The sequence below is a fragment of the Clarias gariepinus genome, chromosome 4 (assembly GCF_024256425.1).
Source record: "Clarias gariepinus isolate MV-2021 ecotype Netherlands chromosome 4, CGAR_prim_01v2, whole genome shotgun sequence".
Classification (NCBI taxonomy): Eukaryota; Metazoa; Chordata; class Actinopteri; order Siluriformes; family Clariidae; genus Clarias; species Clarias gariepinus.
In genome coordinates, this window is record NC_071103.1 from 5,668,753 (window position 1) to 5,692,447 (window position 23,695).

Sequence of the window (23,695 nt, forward strand, 5' to 3'; positions counted from 1 at the left end):
ATGATGACCCAGATAAAAGGGAAGCTTGCGGGCTGTCTCTATTCTGATCCACACTCCCAAACAATGGCTTTGCAGGCATACCAGGCTGACCTGTTGAGAGATCTGAGCACTGGCAGGAGGCCATGGTTCAATCTCCGCCACCACTGGTGTTCGGGGAGCAGCGGTCTCCAGCGAAATGTTAGGTGTTCAGTTCCTTCCTGCCACGTTTCAGGATGCCGAACATCTAACCCCTGTCTAATTTTACATTTTGTGGGCTGAATATTAAAATGATTGTTTCTCAAATCCACATCAATTGCCTCTAAATGATGACTTTATTTCTGGCTGTGAAATACTCCAGTCAGCAGCTGAGATGCTACCATGTCCTAGTGCAGGTGGACAACACTCGGTAGTCTTGTAAATAATCGCCTGGGCAGACTGTGCTTGCGCCACTGGGAAAAACTAGTGCACCAGATTCTGCTTTGGGGCACAGGACAAGTTCCTGTCCCTCAGGACGATTTACATTCTAGGGCACATGAATATGGGAGCAGACTTGCTGCCCAGGCAAGCAGTGACACACAGGGTTTGGAAACCTCACCCCGAAGTAGTCAATCCTCTAGAAGAACTTATGCCCTCAAATATATTGAAAATTGCTGCATAGTAAAAAATGTAAATTCAGTCCACTGCCAAATTGTTTTAAATTGCTGGAGTTCCTACAAGAAAATTGACCTTGGGCTCATGCCATAGTATTCTCAGAACGTAGGTAGCCGCTATTTCGGCTTGTCATGTCTTTGCCCCTGGGCTGGTCAAAGCTATTTTGCATCCTCACCCTAACCATCTTCTGAAAGATCCATTCTTGACTATGCACCCAGTTGTTCTCGAAGCCTCTGTCCTCAGCCACAGCTCCGGAGCAGGAAAGACTTCACTTACTGTCTCCAGTTCATGCTCTCAGATTTACAGTACATCCACCGCACTAGTCAGTGACGTAAATCAGAGCAGGTTTTTTTACGTCGTGAACACTGGACAATTGCTGTCACATTGGGTGAGAGATGGTATTGCCCTAGCCTATGAGGCGCGTGGAAGACTTTGCCTCTAGTAATTAGGGCCCATTCAACCAGAGGGCTTGCCTCATTAATTGCTCTGTAAGATGTGTCCCCCTGCAGCAAGTGTGCGATGCGGAAGGTTGGTCCTCTTTGCACACATTTGTCAGATTTTATAGTTGGATGTCCATGCAATGCTAGCATACCAGAATTTCAATCATATGTTTAAATGATACTGACTTTTTGATCTCCTCTGTTCCCATTAAATCTGGGACAGTACCATTTTTCCATTTCTCCACGTTGGCTAGATCAAACAGCTTGTTTTGTTCAGTGTTGTCAAACTCATGTTCAGACACATTATAAGTAAATCTGTAGAACATTTTGGCTAATGGATCAAATGTTTCAAGATATTACTGCCTAGAATTAGATCATTACCCTAGCCCTCGACTATCAATGTCGGAACAGTGACAAGACATCCATACACATCCATTTCCAGCTTGCCCATTCCTAAAGGTTTTGCTTTGGTGCCTCCACATCTGACCAAAACATCATCAACTGGGGCAAGTAAAAGGTCAGGCAATACTCCAGTACTCAGCAATTGCGATAAAATCTTTGAGCATATGGTACAAACAATTGATCCAGTGTCAATCATTGCTTTTGCCTCAACTTCTCCACCAATAGTAACTGAAGTGTAGAACAGATCACGATATGGATCAAGTTTCTGTGTATTTTGCAAGACAACTGTACACTTAGAACTATACAATTTATATACACCTCTACTGTATATACTGATTTCAGGTCATACTCCAAAAATGATGGGCCTTACACCCAATACCTTCATATGCAGGCCTATTCATTTCCCATGTGTGAAAAAGCATCAGACTCTGGCATTATACTGACAGTGCAGGCTTTAGGTTTAGGACACTCTACACATGCATGACCTGCCTTGTAACAAAGAAACCACATATGATTTGCTCTGCAGTGAAGATGGATGGTGTGGCCATCATCTCCACACACTTCACAGGTAGAGTAGGCCCATTCTCTAAGATATGCTCAAACATTGCTAAGATTCATCCCATATGATCAATCCCCACTAAAAAAAAAAAAAAATTATAAAATAAAACGTTCCCCCGTTTTGAAAAAAAGTGTTGTCTCAAAACTTACGAATAAGACTTTCAGAGAAAATAAAATGTGCAAATATATCCCAGTTTCCAATTCTAAAGTCTAATTAAAATGTATTCGTGCAAATTACAGTCTACAGTCCACAATAAAATTTTTGTTAACCTCAGTCATCAAAAATGCCTCCTTTTTTGTTAAATAGTCTTCAGAAATTTTTTCATTTAATTACATATTCTTCAAAATTTTATCTACAACAGCTGTTGTTGTCCAAAAATGTTGATGTCAGCGATGAAACACGGTTCTTTATTCCAAAAGCCTACTGCTCCTTGTGTGAAAGGTTTTCATCACCCTCGGTACATATCTCTATTATAACTATTATAATATTAACCTTTAAACTTTTTTAAAAGCAAATATACAACACAGTTTGCAAATTACAATAATATATAGTAGAACATGTACCTGCTAAAGGATATTCAAATCAAGTGGTCAATTTCACACTATTCTTACATGACGTCCTGCAATTTACCATTACAATATCTTTTTACAAAAAAGAAGAAAAATGCATCATCAAAATATAAAAAAGAGCAAAAAAAAATAAAAAATCAAGAGCACTTACCCACTATAGCCACTCTCTTGCCTGGTGTGAATATTACCAAATTTTACAGAACCAATTTCAAACATGGCTCCAGCCAATGAACAGAGAGTGCAGGTTGATATTTATTAAAATGCCATACACATGTAAAAAATTAAAGCAAGTGGAAGCACCTTAGTAGTAACCTGTTACACATGCTCATTGTCTTTTTCAACATTCGCCTCAACTTCTCCACCATTGAGCATTGAGAATTCATCCCCGGGGGTCAGACTGTCAGTAGAAAATTTCACTGAATACTGTAAAATAAACAGAGCTTATAAAATAAACAAAGCTTTTTAAACTACTGTACCTCATACTATACAGGCAGTTAGCACTGGTGCTCCCCAGATATATGTCCTCTCCCTACTGCTCTTCTCCCTTTAAACTAGTGACTGCACATCCAAGGACCTAATTGTTAAAAGTTATTACAACTGAAATAGATGCAACTTTATTGTTATTGCACAGTACAGGTACTCCGTGAGCAAAGCATACACATGTCGGAGTTATGCACACAGTCATGATAAAAATTAATGGACTCAGCACAGAACCATGTGGGATGCCAATGTTCAGTATGCGATTAGATGAAGTGCAGTAGAAGTGGCATTCTTTGTCATCCTGGGTGCCTGGTAGGCAGACTGGTGGGAGCCCAGCACTGGTGTTAGGCCCACTTTAAGATGGCTCAAAAATTCAGCTCTCCTGGGAGGAATGCCCCTGCTGGGTGGGAAAGTCTGTGTTTCTGGGTCTTAGTCAGTGATGGATTGAATGCCTTTCCACATACATCTTGGGTCCAGTTGCTTCCCTGATAACCCTGTTCAGGTTAGGCCTTACTCTGCTATACACTGTAAAAAATAAATTGTAAATTTTACGGTAAAAACCCTGCAGCTGTCGTTGGCAGAATTCTACCGTAAAAAATACGGTAGCACCGTTATTGCACTGTAAAAAATATATATATATATATATATATATATATATATATATATATATATATATATATATATATTATTTTTATGGTAAAAAAAAAACGGCAGCTGTGGTTGCCAGAAATTTACTGTAAAAAATACGGTAGCAATGCTTTTGGTTGTATGGGATTGCACTCATTATACTGTATATTTTACAGGTTTTAATTATTTTTTTAGGGTTTGTAACTGTATAATTAACTGTTTATGTTGTTATAAAAACAGTTTATTCCTGTCAAAATCCAGGGTTTACACGCTTGTAACAAATACGGATCATAAACATGTTTTGTACAGCTCAGAACTGTCTTATTTAAAGATTTATGTTGTAATAATAATGGTTTATTTCCATCAGAACTTACTCACTCTCACTCATCGTCTATAAAGCTTTATCCTGTATATGGTGTGTGTGTGTGTGGGGGGGGGGGGGGTGTATATGGTGGTGCCATTTACGACTTTGTTAATCCTTGGTTAATGTAAATTAAACGGCTATAAACCATTAAAAAAACTTGTAAAATCCTTACAATATACAGTATAATGAGTGCAATTCCATACAACCAATAATGTTGCTGCCTGATCCTGATTATATACCGAGAAAGATTTTAAAAGGTTTGCATACAGTATGAACTAAGCAAACCATGAGCTTTTCCTAAAGAATTATATATATATATATATATATATATAGGAATTGTAAAAAAAAAAAAAAAACATGTGGTAAATGTATATGCATTGATTGTTGTTATAAGTTCTTGGACAAGCTTTTATTGTTCCTGTCCATCTAACATATACATGTCGTTGCTGCCCCCTAGTGGCACATTTTCCCCTTAGGTGACACTGCAATTAAAATACAATGAAAATGGTCTTTCGGCACGGTGGTGTAGTGGTTAGCACTGTCGCATTGAACATCCAGTTTGATTCCCGGCCAGGTTGGATTCCCGTCTCTGTGTGCATGGAGTTTGCATGTTCTCCCTGTGCTTGGTGGGTTTCCTCCAGGTACTCTGGTTTCCTTCCACAGTCCAAAGATATGCAGGTTAGGCTTATTGGTGTTCCCAAATTGCCAGTAGTGTGTGAGTGTGTGTATGTGTATATGCCCTGTGAAGGATTGCCACCCTGACCAGGGTGTACCCTGCCTCGTGCCCTAAGCCTCCTGGGATAGGCTCCAGGTCCCCGCGACCCAGCATGCAGGATAAAGTGCTATAGAAGATGAGTGAGTGAGTGAGAGTGAAAATGGTCTAATAAGAATGTCCTCAAATATAAGGAACAGTTCTAAGTTGCTTAGCATTTCAAAATTGGACCACCAGTCCTGTGTAATGCCAAGAGTAAATCATCCTGAGCAACCCTAAAGGATGTGTAGGGTTGCTTCTCAGCAAAGGGAGCTACTGTAGCTCACTCACAAGAATGTCTAAGAAAACAGCCATGAATTAAGAAAAGTACAAAAACATCCACCAAAAACAACTTCTCCCAACATTTTGATCCATGGCATGAAAATTTCTCAGACCTTAATCCCATTGAGAACTTGTGGTCAATCTTCAAGAGGTGGGTGGACAAACAAAAACCCACAAATTCTGATAAACTCCGAGCTTCATAAGACTCCTTAAGACTTCATGCAAAAATAGGCTTCCATCAGTTAGTACTGTATGTGGCCCAGAAGTTGATTGACAACAAGCCCTGGCTAATTGCAGATGAAAAGAAATATTGACTTTATGAATATTATTTTTAATTGAAAACATTTGATGATGTTGATTTAATTATGAATATTTATGAAATGTTTGTAATTATACTTCAGTATACCACAGTAAGATCTCACAAAAAGATCTAAAAACAAGGGAGCAGCAGAATTTGTTAAAATTAATATTTGTGTCATTCTCATAGTTCATAACAAACTAGGATTTTATTTGGGTTCTTTATTATTTTAACCTTAATCTAAAAAAACGAATGGAGAATAAAGATAAGGTTAAGGGGTCTCGCTCAAGAGCTCAACAGCATCAGCTTGGAAATGCTCAACCTTCCAATCAGTAAAGTATTATACCTTCCAATCAGTAGACTATAATTAAAAATATTATAAATAAGACATTCGCAGTGTCTCATACTTCCCCTTGAATTCATCTATTGGAAATATACAATATACTGAAGAGTAATAACTAAAAAAGCTCCTGATCCAGACTATATACCGAGAAAGATTTAAAAAGGTAGACAAGTTCATTCGGCCTGTCATTTTATTTATTTATTTTTTTACCTGCTCAATTGTTGGAGCTCCTTTTTTTTGCTGGGTCATCCAGAGGTTTGATTTATGAAATACTATGTCTTTCTGGATACTTATGTATTTGGCTCTGCTGCACTCTGGTACATTTAAAAAAGGATCTGCAATCTATGAGGGGCGTTCAAGTCAAACCAGGACTTGGTTGACTTGATAAATCTTCTTGTAAAAGAAGGAGTAAAACCGAGTGATATTTACATAAGACTTCAAGCACAATATGATGATGGAAAACATTTGAATGATACAAACCTTTTAAGCATTTTATAATGCTTATAAGTAAATGACTTGGAACCCACTGCAGTTATTCCCAAGAACATTCAAGACTCTGATACTTGAGATACTTAACTTAAGATGTCAGTTCATCAATTTATCAGCAGGTGGCACTACTATACAGTGCTAAAGAATTAAATTACAGTACAATATTCTTTATGCTTAATTCTCTTTTAAGTAAAAAAGAAAACCTTGGAAAATTATAATAATTTGTCAAATTTGCCTGGTGACTTTCAACACAAGTTCATTCTGTATTTTAGATTTTGGCTTTCTATAGTTCAAAACAAATTTATGATTTTATGACATTAGCATTAAATACTAACTTTACACAATTTATCACTTTGCACTGTAATACTGTCCTTTTTTTTCACTGTATAAATAATCATTAATATGATGAAATCTTGTTGAAAATGTAATTACATTATACACTGATTACTTGAAACACTCAGCCTTTAGGTAAATTGTTGGACATTCGATGATCTTATTTTTAACTAATGATTAAGTAATTGAATATTTAAGAAAAAGTGTTTTTTATTAAGAGTTCTGGTGAGACATTTTGTCCTTAATTCATGTTTAGTTTTTAAATGTAGATTACAACACGAACGTTTTTACATAATGATTTTAAATCCTTTTTGAATATAAGTATATTTTAAATATAGTGGGTTTTGTTTTGTTCTGAAACACATGTGGTTAACATAAATTTTCTGTGAACAGACAGAAGCACCTCCCCAGGAAATCGCAGCTCAGCCTAGTCATGCAGCTGCCTGCTTTCTTAGTCACACTTGGACTGAGGAGACATGGAAACCACAGTACAACACAGTATGACAGGTAGGATGAACGTTTCGGTTTTGCATCATTGTTAATTTTAGCAACTGACTATAACTTGTCAGTGTCTGTCTAAACAATAGCATTTACTGCACAAAAAAGTAATATACAAAAAATAGCCCTTTTAGTATTTATTGTTGCATTGCAATTTTTGTGGTTAATGAAATCGTTATTTGTTTTATAAACAGACTTGAACTATTCTGATTACTATGATGAATTAAAAGGTGGCATCTCGCAAGTCTGCAATTACAACAATGTAAGGGATTTCAGCCAAGTCTTCCTCCCTTCCTTCTTCAGCATTGTCTTCATTGTGGGGTTCATTGGTAATGGCTTGGTCCTGTGTGTCCTGGTCAAGTATCGCAACAGATCAAATGTGACAGATGTCTGCCTCTTTAACTTGGCTCTTTCAGACCTTCTCTTCCTTTCCTCATTGCCTTTCTGGGCTCACTATGCTGCCATAGCTCAATGGACCTTCGGGAGCTTCATGTGCCATGCAGTGACAGCCTTCTACATGCTGGGATTCTATGGCAGCATCTTCTTTATGATCCTCATGACCTTGGACCGCTATGCCGTTATTGTTCATGCCCATACCTCGCTCTTCTCCAAGCACCGTTCTGTCAGAGCTAGCATAGTTCTGGCTTTGCTTATGTGGGTGCTTAGTCTTGCAGCCTCTCTCCCAATGATCATTTTTTCACAAGTGAAGAATGAATCAAATGTATTAATCTGCACTGAGGAATATCCTGAAGGCACAAAATGGAAGTTATTCTCTTACATTGAACTGAACATCCTTGGCTTGATCTTTCCAATATCAGTAATGGTGTTCTGCTACTCTCATATCATTCCTGTTTTAATGGCTTTGAAGTCTCAGAAGAGACACAAAGCTGTCAGACTCATCCTGGTTTTGGTTACAGTTTTTTTTCTCTTTTGGACACCTTACAACATCGTCATCTTCCTAAAGTTTCTGCGTCATATGGGCTACATGACCAGCTGTGAGTGGGAGCAGGACCTGCACATGGCTACACAGTGGGTGGAAACGATAGCGTTCAGTCACTGCTGCCTGAACCCCATTATCTATGCCTTTGTGGGGCAAAAATTTAGAACGCTGGTTCTCAAGGTGCTAAAGCAGTGGTTTCCTGTTTGCTTTGGTCGATGCACAACGATCGTCAGTGAGTTCTCTGAGAGGAGGGGCTCCGTTTCCTCACGTTCATCAGTGATTTCCAGCACAAAGATTGTCTAGCCAAAAGTGGGCAAAACTGCTGCAGTCAAAATCTTGTTTACTCATGAAACGATTTTTAAATATTGCAACTGTTATTGTTTTAAAACATGCATTTACATTTATAAACAATGTTTAATTTCACATTTTAGTTTGATTTCATTCATTAATAAGGAGACGTTTTATTTTCATGTACATTTTTTACTTTATCAGTCGATGTGATTTATATATAGTTTTTTTTTTATACTTTTTATATATAATTTTCTATTTTGTTGTGTTATTTTTGCAGTGTGAGCCAATATTAGAAATATATTCTACTGAATCTAAATAGTGCAATCTCATATGCTATGTAAGCAGATTTTTATTAAACATTATTAAATTTTATCAAGACTAAATATTTTCTTGTATTTTTTAAACTACTTGCACAGGTATTGTGTATATGTTGTCTCTGTTGCATGATATGTCATGTACTGTATGCATGATTTCAAGTATGACGGTTGCTTTTTGAAGAGTTTGACCTATCACTCTACTCTGTACCATTTTATTTGGTCAGCTTAATCATTTCCTATGAACTTTAAAAATACTTTAGGCAGTAAATTCTTAGAAAAACCATGTGTTTGTAACATCATATCCTGAGTCCTATTTAATCCATTTACATTTATATTCACTGGTGTAAAGTAAAATAAAACTTTTTATCAGTTTAGATACACAATTAAGAACAACTTGCAATCAAGATGATTAATAAGAAAATCTTTCCATTTTTGAATAAAATCAAACACATTTACTATAATAAATGAATTTAACTGTGCCCATTGAATCAGTATTGGATGTAGTAGTTACACACAGAACTAGGAACATGCATGTGCATATACAAGCATACTCCACTTTATTTTGTTGCATATACATTATTGCATTTAAATGTTTTCCGCTGGTAAGCAACTCAAATGAAGCACAATATGACTGAAGCTAGGGGTAGCTCAGTGGTTAAGGCATTGGCCTACGGTTCGGAAGATCCCAGGTTCAAACCCCACAACCACCAAGTTGCCACTGTTGGGCCCTTGAGCAAGGCCCTTAACCCTCAACTGCTCAGATGTGTAATGAGATAAAAAAAAAAAAAGTAAGTCGCTCTGGATAAGAGTGTCTGCCAAATGCCTAAATGTACAATAAATCTAACAACCAACTCAAACCATCCAATTAATTATGTTCTTGTAAATATGTAATGTCACTGAAGCCAGACTTAATACAAATACACACATTAAAAGATCTTGCAACAAACATATTGAACAAGCTGAGCTCCCTCCTACTCGAGAGCTCTCTTATGAAGTAGGTGCTTTCGATAGAAATGGTTAGGAACACAAATGTCCATGTTGCCGAAGATAGAGAGATGTATGGGTGGTGCTAAAGCAAATGTGGAAGGTAACCAAATACATTTACCTATCTGAAGGCAGTTGATATAGACCATGGCCAGAAGGCTGTCTGTGCCTGTTACTGCCATTACCCTGGGAAGTGCTGGTAAACTCCAGGGCTGAGAGAAGCTCTCAAGTTAAAGTTGGGGCCTTATAAACAATGTTAATTTAGAGTTGGTTTTTTTTTTAGCCTTTTTTTTATTTTGGAACAGAATGTTCTGCCCTACTTTAGCAGTAATTATTGTAGATGCCAATAAAGAGCGTATCCCTTTTGACTGAAGCAGACATGACTGGATTACAAACCAACAACCTGCCCAGTGGACATGCCCTCCCATTATTAATAACATTAATCTAACTATAACTATAACTATACAAGTGAACTGGTGACAGGATCATGGCCACCCAAGGCTGGTCCTCCATGGGGCCTGTCTGGTCCAATCCTACAGAAAGGCCACTAAAGCACCAATCACTGAAAGTCAATGCTGGGCACAATAGAAAGTCATCAGCACACCTTTGTCTGTGCCTAGCAAGCAAAGAGTTCAATCTTGACCTGGCCATAATACCAGCAAGTATTTATAGGATGCGCCAAACCAACAGTTTCAATTCAAGGTGTCCCCGTCCTGGCAACCCACAGCCTCAAATCTGCTTTTATATACTGGTGCCAGACACCACAGCACACCTGCTGCAGAGCCACGCCCCAAGGGACACTGCTTCTCTGGTGTCAAAAGGTAAATTTGTCTTCACTGGTGTGAGGTCTTTGTCTTCTCTGGTGTGAATTACAGCATTTTTCATGATCATTCACGCCGCATCGCATACGGTCTTTCTAAACAAAAAGTGTCTTAGAAAATTAAACGAATGTATTGTTTTCTGTAAATGAGTAAGGGAGATGATTGTCACATCATTTTGTGAAGTAAAACCTCTACATTATAAGATCCAGGTCACAAAAGTCTTGTGCACAAATGTCATGACTGTGTTTTGTGGTCTTATTTCAGTAAGTTGTTTTTTTGTTGTTGTTTTCAAAAATGAATAAAATGATATCAGACTTTAGACATTTAACATGTTTATAAGTAACAGAAAAATACACAAATGCCAGGACACGTCAGAATCTCTTCAGGGCTCCAAAACACCCTCAGACTCCTAAGGGTTAAGGCACTCATCTAAAGCTAAAGAAAGGTAGGTCTTTAAAAATCTCCTTACATGTACCATCACTCCTTAAAATATTCAAGTTTTTCTGAATGATTTTTTTTTTTTTTTACTTTTTGTAGCTCCTTCTTTTTGACTAATAAATAATTCATGGTCATATTCTTTTATTTAATTAAAGGCTTTCTTTTGGTATGGACACTTCCACCCTTTGCTCTGGTACTTTATTTATTTATTTTTGGGTTTAAATTTAAATTCAAAGCCTTTCAAATAATATTTTCACACAGCCTTCCTTGTTTTTGAATAAAATAAAAAAGTTTTAGAGGAATCAAGACTTGGTTTCCAAAGACTGCCATTAAATATGAATGAAACTGAACAATGTGATTGTCTGTTAAACATTTTTCATTCTTACCACAAGATTGATTGATAAATCCTTAGTTCAGTTTTGAATCTTTCAATGGTATTAGAGAGAAAAAGTTTGTAATACTCTTGATTGTCTGGTCATCATGAAGATTTTTGAGTATAGCATTTTTTTCCCCAAACAATAACTTCCCCTACTTTATTTGCTCTGTTTATGATGATATCTTTATTAAAGGGTTGAATTGTATTGAAAATGGCAGAAAGATAATTTTTAATTCAAACTGAATGAATAAACGTGGTACAGCTCACTGTGGTTAATTGTGGTGACACATTTTAAGATGTTAGACTGCGATAAAAAGGTCTAAGTTATTCTGAAATTCTTAGGCTGAGTGTAGGAGTAAAGCGTAAATGTTTTATAATAAACATGAACATCTTTCCGACAGAGTTAAGACTTTGATGTTAATCATTTCTTCATTTTCATTTTACTCCTGGTGTTACCGTAGTTGTATTAAGATCTTATTTCTCGAGTCAATACCACACATCATCTCATTTTAGTGTTTTATTTTATTGAGTTGTATTTCTAAACAATAAAGAAATTATCTGAAGTGGAGTAATATCCTCCTTTTCTTTGCTGCTAGGTAGCTGAAATGACACGTTTCTGACATTTTGTGTTTGATTTTAGTTCCATGAGTAATTTGCTTTAGTTCTGTGAGTAATGATCTCTTCTGAAATTGATATGATTTTCCATGTTTAAGTTAATTAAAGAATATATTAAGATGTTAATTTAACTTATTTTTTAACTGGCATTTAATTTGCTTTATTTGTTAGATATATTATTTCATTGATTTTAAGAATATATTTTCTTATTGTTCTTATTGTTTTAATATTTTAAATCATGTTTTCTTTACAACAATCATATGGTTCTTATAACGTCAAAACAAGTGGTTAATTTTGTGTATTTACGTCTTAGAAATACTGATTGACATCTCATTTATTGTTACATCCTGGTCCAAGTAGCCACTAGTCCAATCAAGACATGGAGCACTTCAGTAGAAGTAAATCTCTTTTGCAGCATTTCTTTCTTAGCATTTGATTTGATTTTTGTATATTTGTGGGCTTGCAGTGCATTTCCATAATGTTTTTGCTCTAACAAAAAGTAATAAATTACCACTGAAGTGGGTGTAAATTTTTTTTTTTCAAATTGTATGTTATTTTTATTCACCTAGACACCTTGTATTACTTTCTTTTACTGGTGAATACCTTTACCCATGGAATACCTTTACTCATGACCACATGATAAAGATAATTGACACCGACACAAAGCACTATGTCCAAACTGTCAACATTTACACTGTCTCCTTTAAGAGCATAAAACTCTTTGTCTTATAAACTGTTTAATAAACAGAATATAAACATGAAACCAAAGAATAATAGATATCCACTTGAGGAAGCAGATTCAACATACTATCATACATTACATTAGTGCCACTGTACAGAAGTTAGTGAAAGAGCAATTCTCAGAAGCTCACGAACCGAACCACAAATCTGTGAGGTGGTAAGACTTGATAAAGTGATGATATAGTCTCTTTGTGTAACGAGCAGATACCTTCCAACATCCCACTAACAGTCATTTACAGAATTCATTTTACATTCAAGTTTACATTTGCTATACATTAAAAACTTTTTTTGTGCAAGGTTTATGACAAAAGGGATTTTATAGTCAGTTAAAACTATAACTAGTTCCAGTAGGTGGCACTGCAGCATAATGCTAAAGTGTCCTACGGCACAAAAGCAAAGTTGTGAAAATTATATATTATATTAAATAATCATTGAGCAATTTGTCTGGTGTTGATAGTTTTTAAGGCAAATGTGTGATAAATGTAACATTTTAATTTTCATGATACTTAATGCATTATATTTGATTACACTTAAATAATGATAAGTAATTTGATGCAACATTGAGAATTACATTGCATTTTTATAAATGACACAATTTCACTTTGCACTTATTACTTAAAAATATCATCCTAAAAAGGTCCATTCTTAGAATATGTTTATTCTCCTGGGCCTGAGAGGAAATCATTAGACGAAGTGTTGCACTTTCCTGCACAGAATCCTGCTTTCTATGCACTTATTTGCTGATTTAATAATTTAATGCTCATTTAAAAAAATGCTTTTCATAAAAGGTACATGCGACTTTCAACAATGGTCATTTTTACAAAGCAGCTTTGTGTGAACAATATGGATTTGCGTATAAAAATTATGAGAAAATATGTAATTTTAAAAAAGTTGTAATTATCAATCCTAAAGCATCGAGGGTGAGGCCAAAGCAATTTGTCATTATTACTATTAGTGTTCCCATTAGAAAAAAAAATAGTCTAATATTTTTATTAGATTTTTACATAAAAGTCTAATAAAAAGCCTATTAATAAATTTAGGCAGTTTAGGTTTTATTTCTGGATCATAATTACTGAAGGTATGTTTTATTTTATGTTGCTATATTTTAAGGGTTCTGTTTTATTCTGAAAAGCATGATGTTAAAAAGTAACTTTTTTTGTCAGTAGGCAGAAGCCCCACCACAGGAAATCGCAGCTCAGCCTAGTCACAGTCATAAAGCAGCTTCCACGGCCTGCTTTCTCAGTTAGTCTGGAACTGAGGAGACAAGACTACGATGCACAACAACATGTCAAGTAGGTGGAATACTTCCATTTAGCATCATTTCAATTTGTATCCAATTTGTATCCTTTAGTTATAACTCGTATTACTAAATTTTCTAGTACTTTTCACAAAGTCTAAAAAAGATTATTTAAATAAAAGATGTTATTAAAAGCTTCCAATAGATGGCGATCCAGCACAGTACTACAATTTCTGACCTAAAGAGACTGAAATGTTGTTGATGATTTTACAAAATGAGGTCTGTATTGAAAGTAATGCGTGCATAACTCTTTTATTTAAATTGCATATGTTGGTAGAGTAACTCTTTCTCTATAGAAAGATTGTACAAAACCTAGTCTCCATCACAAGTGATGCTTTTGTACTGTTGAACCCAACTCTCAAATCCTTTTCGCAAATCCTCGTTGTTGCATTTGAAGGTGTCCCAGTGTGTGGTTTTTCTTTAATGCTCATTTCCCCTTCTTTAAATGTCCTCATCCATCTGTGCACCTTGCTCTTATCAATGGTGCCACCTCAGTAAACACTTGGCAGTGTAGTGCGAGTCCATTAACTGCAACAAAGATAATTCAAAAGTCAGATTCAACAATGGTGCAAATGTCTCACTTGTGATGAAGACTATGTAGAGCAGTACTTGTGAATGGTTACTTTACCAAATGCTGCAACTTGAACCACGTATGTCATTTAATATAAGCTACGACCACTGCTGCATTACTTTTGGTACATTGTGTAGTGCATTGGTTCGCAACCTTATTTTTGGCAGACCACTGCCCTGCATTTTAATATTTCCCTGCTCTACCACACCGACTTCAATTAAGAAAGGCTGTTGATTAGTTAAATCAGGTGTGTTGGGAGCTGAAAACACATTAAAATGTTCAGGGCAGTGGTTATCCAGGACCAGAGTTGAAATCCGTAATAACTAAAGCCAATCCTTTTTTTTTTTCAAACAGCTGAAGACTATGACGAATATTATAACGTAGAAGACATCTCCCAAGTCTGCAATAACAACAATGTAAGGGATTTCAACCAAGTCTTCCTCCCTACCCTATACAGCATTGTCTTCATTGTGGGATTTGTTGGAAATGGCTTGGTCCTGTGTGTCCTGGTCAAGTATCGCAAAAAGTCAAACGTAACAGACGTCTGCCTTTTCAACCTGGCTCTTTCAGACCTACTCTTCCTCACCTCATTGCCTTTCTGGGCCCACTATTCCGCTATATCCGAATGGATCTTTGGGAGCTTCATGTGCCATGCAGTGACAGCGCTTTACATGCTGGGATTCTATGGAAGTATCTTTTTTATGATCCTCATGACCTTGGACCGCTATGCCGTCATTGTACATGTCCAATCCTCACTCTTTTCTAAGCACCGTTCTGTCAGAGCTAGCATAGTTCTGGCTTTGTTTATGTGGGTGCTTAGCCTTGCAGCCTGTCTCCCGAACATCATTTTTTCACAAGTGAAGAATGAATCAGATGTATCAATCTGCACTGAGGAATATCCAGAAGGGACAAAGTGGAAGTTATTCTCTTACATTGAACTGAACATCTTTGGCTTGATCTTTCCAATATCAGTAATGGTGTTCTGCTACTCACGTATCATTCCTGTTTTAATGGCTTTGAAGTCTCAGAAGAGACACAAAGCTGTCAGACTCATCCTGGTTTTGGTTACAGTTTTTTTTCTCTTCTGGACACCTTACAACATTGTCATCTTCTTAAAGTTTCTGCGTCATATGGGCTACATGACCAGCTGTGAGTGGGAGCAGGACCTACACATGGCTACACAGTGGGTGGAAACGATAGCGTTCAGTCACTGCTGCCTGAACCCCATTATCTATGCCTTTGTGGGGCAAAAATTCAGAACACTGGTTCTCAAGGTGCTAAAACAGTGGTTTCCTGTTTGCTTTGGTCAGTGCACAACGATCGTCAGTGAGTTGTCTGAGAGGAGGAGCTCTATGTCATCACGCTCATCAGTTATTTCCAGCACAAAGATTGTCTAGCCAAAATTCCCCTTTTTTTAGTTGCACATTTTACAAATATTTTGGTTTGATTGAATTTTTCTTTTAGTTTTATATATATATATATATATATATATATATATATATATATATATACACACACACAACCATTTCTAAGGTTTGAAAAAGGTGATCTAAAAAGGGAAAAAAAATCCAGTGAGTTGCAGTTCTCTGAGTGAAAATGCCTTGTTGATGCCAGAGGTCAGGGGAGAACAGTCAGACTAGTTCGAGCTGATAGAAAGGCAACAGTAACTCAAGCAACATCTCATTATTAACAAAATATGTTTAAGACCATCTCTGAATGCACAAAACATCCAACCTTGAAATTGATATGCAGCAGCATTGTTTAACCTCCACAGCCTACCTGTCCATGCCTATCCCTTTATGACCACGGAATAACACGCCATGTTACAAAGCTAAAATCATCTCATTCTGGTTTCTTTAACATATCAATCAGGTCACTATACTTTACTGGCCTCCACACTCACCAGATCCCAATACAATAGAGAACCTTTGGGATGTGTTGGAACTGAACACTCACATCACGGCTATGTACCTGACAAACCTGCAGCAATTGCGTCATGCTATCATGTCAATATGGTCAAAAATCTCTAAGAAATGTTTTACCTACCTTGTTGATTTCATGCAAAAAATAAATGCAGTTCTGAATGTAAAGTGGGGGTCCAACCCAGTAATAGCAAGATGTGCCTAATGAAGTAGCCGATGAGTGTATTCTACTGGATCTAACATTTTAAATATGTAATCACATTATATCAAATGCTATTAAATCTCGATAAGATGTAAAAGTATTATTGTCATATATTTGACGTTAGGTATATGGAGCCCAAATATTTTATTTTATATGGAGATTATATATAGACATAGAACTTCAAAAGGATTCAAAGCAGTATTTGCACACTTAATGCTTAGAATAAATGAGACATTTAGTAATGATGGGATAAGTAAAAATGTTTCTACAGCCAGTATCCCACTGGAAGTAGGAAATAATAATAATAATAAAAAAACATGTTGTTCAAAAAAGAAATAATAATAATAATAATAATAATAATAATAATAATAATAATAATAATAATAATAATAATAATAATAATAATAATAAATGAACAGGCGGTGTTTTATCATACATTTTTTTAAATAAAAGCAGATCGCAAAGAGTTTTGTTTCTCTGTGGATTTAAAATGAATATACATCCAAACTCAAGTTCTGGAAAGTTACTGTACAGGAGAATCCTTTTTTTTTTTTCACAAGTAGCTCGCAGATGCTCCAGAGAAAAGGGAGTAGTTAAATTATTTCTGTTTACATTTGGACTCCAAACTCTGTAGGGCAGTTGATATCTCGAAACCCCTGGGCCTGATTAAAGTACTAAAAAGAGGCAACATTTTTAGCTTCCCCCTAGAGGGCACTGCAGCATGTTACTGAAATGTGTCAGTGAAAAATTACCCTGAAGTACGGTGTACTGTACAGCTGTACAAGACACTGCAACGTGCTATTACTTGTACTTGTGGTGGAACTTTCACTGCGCAGAAAAAGTTGCTTATAACACTGATAATCTGACAGAATCAAGTATATTCGGGAAGTGGGTTGTTTTTTTATCATTTGTTCATGGAAATAGTTAGCATGTGTGTGCTTCACTGTAAACATCCTAATACTGTTTATAGTACTTGTTTTTTTTTAAGGTTAACGTCTGAAAAATAATACACTGCTTCAATTAAATTTTAATTTAAAATATTAAAATACTAAAAAGCGATTAATTGATTGATTGATTGATTGATGTACTGTAGAGATTAATATATTTCAGCTGTTATTTTGACCCAGATGCAGTGTGTCCTTCTCAATTTTAAAACCAACCCTGTCAGAAAATGTATCCTGTGTCCATGGACAAGTGGGCACTGTGTTTCAGAGAGTAAAAGAGGAATTTATTAAAATTTCAAAAGCAGTTTGCTAAAATGACTGGAAATATGTTAAGCATTGTTTAATATATTCATAAACCCTGGAAGGATATTGCTAAACTGTCCACTTCGTGGAAGAATTGTGAAAAAAAAAAAAAAAATCATGAATCAGAGTCCTCGGAGATCACTTAAGCTGTAAGTGGTAAGTTGGTAAGTTGCTTACCAAGAAAAAAAAAGCATACAGTATGACATGTTCCCATTGGTCCAAAGTCCAATCTTTGTGCTTCCTAGCAAACTGAAATCTTTTATTTCCCTTATTAGCCTTCCTTAAAAAAAAAAATTTATTATTCTCACACAGTTTTATTCCTTTTCTGTGAGTTTTGATCACATTGTTGTGTGTTTATGGAAATGCTCTTACTTTCACTATTAGCTCTGATCTCTATTGTCTAAGGATACACCGATATTACTCAGACAAAATATGAGTACTTCCATCTGGGTACTTGCCAGTACCGAGTACCAACACCAGTACTTTGTATTGTCCCAAAGCATAATGCGAACAAATTATTATTAATATTTTTTAATTCACATGCAATTGTGTTTATTGGATCAGCCAAGCACTCTAACATTCCTGATTGTTATAATTAACAGTAAACATCTTCTGTTTGGCAGGAAATTGCCTCATTTTTCTTTTGCACTTGTGATACTTTTTGAGCTAAAGGTTATAACACTGTTCTCCTTTTGTAATTATCAAAATCCAAAAATGCTGTATTTCAATCTCACTTTTGCCACTGTTGTCAGAGTTCTGGATGTGACTGGCAAGCAAACATTACCTTAAAAGACTTACTTTAATTTGATTTAGACTTTTTTTGTTGTTTTTATTTTTATTATTTTTTGTGTTCAGTTTCACCTCTGTCTCTTTTCAAAGTTGTCAACACTGATGATACCTTGACACAAGGGGGATGAGAGGCAATTTGTGTAGTGATGTGCACCTGCTCTGACTTAAAATGGTATTTGTAGGGTATTATTGGAGCAATTTTACAAGGACAAGTGTTATCGGTATTGGACATCTAAACTATTGCCGTTTTTTTTTTTTTTTTTTATAATTCACACTTATTCATATTTTTTTTTCTGACCACATCTCCTATGTCCTGTGTGAAGTTCATGGTTCTGCACTATCCTTTTAGCTTTTCATAAAGCATTGAATAGTTCTTAAGGCAATTTCAGTAATTTTAATGTTTTCTTTGCTTGATTCATGTCAATAATCACTTTTCTCACCAACCAGTGTAATTCCATTGTATTACAAGTTGCCCATGGAGTAGAACATTTACTTTAAATGTACAGAGTAAATAAATAAATAAATAAATAAATATGATGTTGGCCCACACTTTGCAGATATAACAGCTTCAACTCTTCTAGGAGTGTGCTTATGGGAATTGTTGTCCATTCCTCTAGAAGCACATTTGTGAGACCAGGCACTGATAGGGGGCGAGAAGGCCTCGCTTGCAGACGCGCTTTAATTCATCTCAAAGGTGTTCTATCTGGTTGAGGTCAGCAAGGTTTATGGACCTTGCTTTATTCTCTGGTGCGCAGTCATGTTGGAACAGGAAGGGGCCATAGACAAACTGTTCCCACAAAGTTGAGAGCATGAAATTGTCCAAAAATGTTATATATATGAATACACTGAAGAGTTCCTTTCTTCGGAAGTACTCCTGAAAAACAACCCCACACCAGTTTCAACATGACTGTGCACCCATGCACAAAGCAAGATCCATAAAGACATGGTGAGCAGAGTTTAGAGTGGAAGAACTTGACTGGTCTGCACACTAGTCCTGACCTCAACCTGATGCAACACCTTTTTGTGAATTAGAAGAGAGACTGCAAGCCAGGTCTTTTCATCCATCAGTGTCTGACCTCACAAATGTGCTTCTGGAAGAATGCGAATGCTCAAAAATTCCCATAAACAAACCTTGTGGAAAGCCTTCCCAGAAGAGTTGAAGCCAACATCTAAGTAAGCCCTATGGATTAAAAATGTAATGTTACTGAAGTTTATATGAATGTGTAGGCAGAAAAACTTTTGGCAATATATAGTAGCTTTACTTCCCATAAATTATAAATATACAATTTAAAACTGCTATTTTTTTGGTGAATTTCAATCATATAACACCATGAAAGTGTCACTAAATATCCAATTAATAAGTAAAGACTTCTCTAGATCAGACCAGGTATGTACACTGTAGAAGAGTAGAGGAATACATTTTATGCTTTGGTATAGTTGTGAAACTAATTTTACATGTTAAAATAAATCTAATATTGCACATTTTCAACACCGGAAAATCAACCACCCATGTGTTTGTGAAAGTTAATACACAAGTGTCTATTTTGGTTAGAGAAACAGGCAGGCGAGGTACAGTGTGAAAACAGATTAAAACTTCTAATAACTAACCAATCAATGAAACAGGAAACCAAACAGGAAATTTCAAGATATCAAACCAGTAATCCAACTTTGACACAACAGATGCAAGACAAGACTACAGTGAAAACACAGAGCCTAAAAAGTTAAAACAAACAATCAAAAAAATAAATAAAAAAACTATACACAAGTGTCCACCGCTAAAACAAAAAAAAAAAGCACTTGACCAATCTGTTTGCTGATTTTTAGCCACGATCATGCTGTGTCCAAACGGTGTTGAAATAATAAATGCTGTACCTCATTTCCCTAATTTAGGCCATGGATTTCAGAGTATATTACTAGAGTGATCATGTTCTCCTCTCCAAAGCAGATGCCTTTGAGAGAGGGAAATGAAAGTCGTCATCTTGGCCATATAGCAAGATGGCCTCCCAGGCATTTCCATTAAAGTTGCTGGTTTGCTTACCAACTGAATCACATTGCAAGCTGTTTAAGGGCAAACGCAATTTCATCCTGTGATGAAGCCAAGAGAACATCATCATCTGCAGAAAGAACAGGTGCATCTCAATAAATTAGAATATCAGCAAAAAGTTGATTTATTTCCGTAATTTAAATCAAAAAGTAAAACTTGTATGTTATACAGATTCATTACACTGAATTCTGGGTTTTTATTAGCTGTAAGCCATAATTATCAAATAAAAAAAAATAATAAACACTTGAAATATATCAGTCTGTGTGTAGTGAACAAATGAGTTTCACGGTTTCAATTTAATTACGGAAATAAATCATTTCTATGATATTTTAATTTATTGAGATGCACCTGTAGTAATGTTATCTCCCCGTTCTCATGCTTAGACCTCATCTTGACCTCAGCTTTGCTATGAAAATCATAAAATGACTTATAAAATGTGAAAGTTTTTTAGTTGAAAAGAGTTCACATGTGAAGAATTGCCTGAAAATAAAAATGGTTTAAAGACTCTTGTTATGCAGTACCCTAGATACAGCTTTAAAAAGGGAGGAGTCCTTTAAGCAAGGCTTGTGATACAGCATGACCAAAGCTGAAAATTAGCGGACATCTGCATTCTTTTGGTTCTCACAAACACATGGGTGGTTTCACACCTATAATATGCACGTTCCAGCCAAAAAAAAAAAAAAAAAAAAATTGCCATTTCACAGTTTTCAAATTATTGTGCTGCATAAAGCAAATAAAACAACTTAGGAGATTTGAAATGACTAAAACTAGGTCAAAAACCCTTTAACACATCATCAGTACTCATGCTGTATCACAAGCCGCCAGCTTTGTGGAAAAAATGTGGCCAGGAAATAATCATGTCTGAAGATTACTTCAACACTTGATGAATTTGCATAATAAACAAATCAACAGTAAAAAACAGAGCTATGTTTAATAGAAAAGGAAAAGCATTTCCATATGCACACAGTGTAATAAGTATTGGGACAGGATTGGAACTAAGCAGCTGTAGGCCATAAGAAAAAAAAATCATCAAAACTCATTAAAAATAAGGCTGATGGACTTGTAGTAATCTGATGATTAGCAATTGAACCTGTTTCAGACTGATGGACACATCAGGGCAAGTATGTCTCTGCATTCTTGTGTGGAGAATGCAGAGACAGTGTGGAGCCTTTTTTAATTGCTCTATTCTTTAGGCTCTCCAGCAAAGTCCATTCTTTAGGCTCTTTATCAAAGTGAAATACTTTTTCCTGATTAGCGTAACTAGCAGATGTTTTTTCAGAAAACACAGCTGTTTCCAAAAGGAACTACGATTCAATATATTTAAACTGATTTTAGCATCCCTGTTCTGAACATTGCTAACAAAATTTTTTTAAAAAGTGACCCACAGTGATGCACATACCCATACACTATATACTGTAGTTTGCGGAGACCTGACCATCATATCCATACGCGTCTCTATCTCCCGGGAAAGCTTTCGACAAGACATGGGAACAACCATGTGATGTAGCTGCACAACATTTACGAGTTAACTATGGGGCATAAGGCTATGTTAGAACATGACGCTGTGTATTAGGGACTTTTAGGAGGTTTCGTAAGGACAGTCCTGAAATAATTCACTAAATTTTAGAATGAAATGGAACAAAAAAATAATGCGAATTATGCAGCCAGGTGTGGTTTTACTTTAACCAAACCCACATTTTCTTCAACCATGCATCTGTTGGGACTAGTAAAACTTTGTTAAAAATGAAAGTTTCATTTTCTTACATGTGAACTATGGGTTGGAGGGATGTTGTTGGATGTCCTAAAAAAAATTGTATGGCTTCCAGTTTTACATTGAGCTGAAGATCACATTCAATGTTCATTTCACTTTCAATAATGGTTTTTATTTAATATTCAATAATATGTGTGAATAAAAACAGACATATAATATCCATCTTAAAAGCCTCAATGTTTAAGAAGAAGCACAAAGCTGTCAGACTTATGTTGCACTTGTCTTGTCATCTTTTTTTGCTTTTTGCATCAGTTTTTTTTGTGCTTTTTGTGCAGGGTTTGCAAGATACTGCACGTAACAAATGTGTTGCATTTTACTTGGGTGTACAGAATTATTTAACAATTAAAAATGAAGACTATTTGCAATATGTATGGATACTTTAATACAGGGGACCCTGATATTGAAGACTTATACTTTCATCAAATGGTAAATTTAAATTTATAAACAAGGGACTAGGTCATTAAGCTGATAAAACGTTTCTCTATTGCTGCTTGTTTACATTCTTATCACTAAAAAACATTGATGTGAAATATGCTGCATACTGAGTCAGAACAGGATAGAGAAGTTCCCCTTATCTTTCAAAGCATGTGTTTATAGCTCATGCACTTTAACAGTTGCAATAGTTACACAATCAATAAGTTGGTACCATACATTTAAGCAAATTATGATTCACACAAGTCCAAAAATTTCTTCTTAATCAGCAAGAAAACTAAATTACACAGTGTTTCTAACTAATAATAAAAAGAAGTGCACTATTTGAGTCAGTGTTTAGTGTTACTAAATGGTCACAAAAACACTGTCAGGACCTTCATTTTTTTTTTTAGAAAAGGAAAAGAGCTTGGCATCATTTCATGAGTATTTCATGTTGAAGTTCTTATGAAAAGGAGATATTTTGTTTAGTTTTAAGAGAAGTGGTACTATTTGGTGAGCTGCACGAATTTAAATTTGACATTTCGTCATTGGAAAGAAGATCCTCCTCAGGAAATTGCAGGTCAGTGTGGTACGCTAACGTCTGATGTCCATAGCCTTATTTGACAGTCGGTTTTGGAACTAATGAGACATGGCGATGACGCTCTCCAACAATATGACAAACTCCAGTGAGACAAGTAAGTATAACTTATCTTATCCCATTGCAAATTTGTTAAATCTATCTTAACTTAAGGGTTATTATTGCAATTGCAAAACTTTTTCATTATTAGGTTTCATATAAACGACACCACTTTTTTTTTTTCCTCAAGCTTAAATATGGTTAAATGTTTTATAA

At 35.7% G+C, this 23,695-nt stretch overlaps 2 protein-coding genes across 2 annotated transcripts; both read left to right on the forward strand.

The window, feature by feature from the left end:
- The first annotated feature begins 7,021 nt into the window (after positions 1 to 7,021).
- LOC128520426 (C-C chemokine receptor type 5-like) lies at positions 7,022 to 8,669 on the forward strand. Its single transcript, XM_053494664.1, has 2 exons — positions 7,022 to 7,074; positions 7,260 to 8,669. The coding sequence occupies exons 1-2, from the start codon at positions 7,044 to 7,046 to the stop codon at positions 8,306 to 8,308; spliced, it is 1,080 nt and encodes a 359-aa protein (XP_053350639.1). The 5' UTR covers positions 7,022 to 7,043; the 3' UTR covers positions 8,309 to 8,669.
- Positions 8,670 to 13,799: 5,130 nt separating this feature from the next.
- On the forward strand, positions 13,800 to 15,866 carry LOC128519811 (C-C chemokine receptor type 4-like). Its single transcript, XM_053493692.1, has 2 exons — positions 13,800 to 13,880; positions 14,811 to 15,866. Exons 1-2 carry the CDS (start codon positions 13,862 to 13,864, stop codon positions 15,851 to 15,853), a joined length of 1,062 nt encoding a protein of 353 aa, XP_053349667.1. The 5' UTR covers positions 13,800 to 13,861; the 3' UTR covers positions 15,854 to 15,866.
- The last annotated feature ends 7,829 nt before the right edge of the window (positions 15,867 to 23,695 follow it).

What these genes read in the sequence shown, in the direction of transcription:
- LOC128520426 (XM_053494664.1), top strand. Translation starts at nt 7,044, where the DNA reads ATGGAAACCACAGTACAACACAGTATGACAG. An exon ending in AGTACAACACAGTATGACAG is followed by an intron (nt 7,075 to 7,259) that starts GTAGGATGAACG and finishes TTTTATAAACAG; the next exon opens with ACTTGAACTATTCTGATTAC.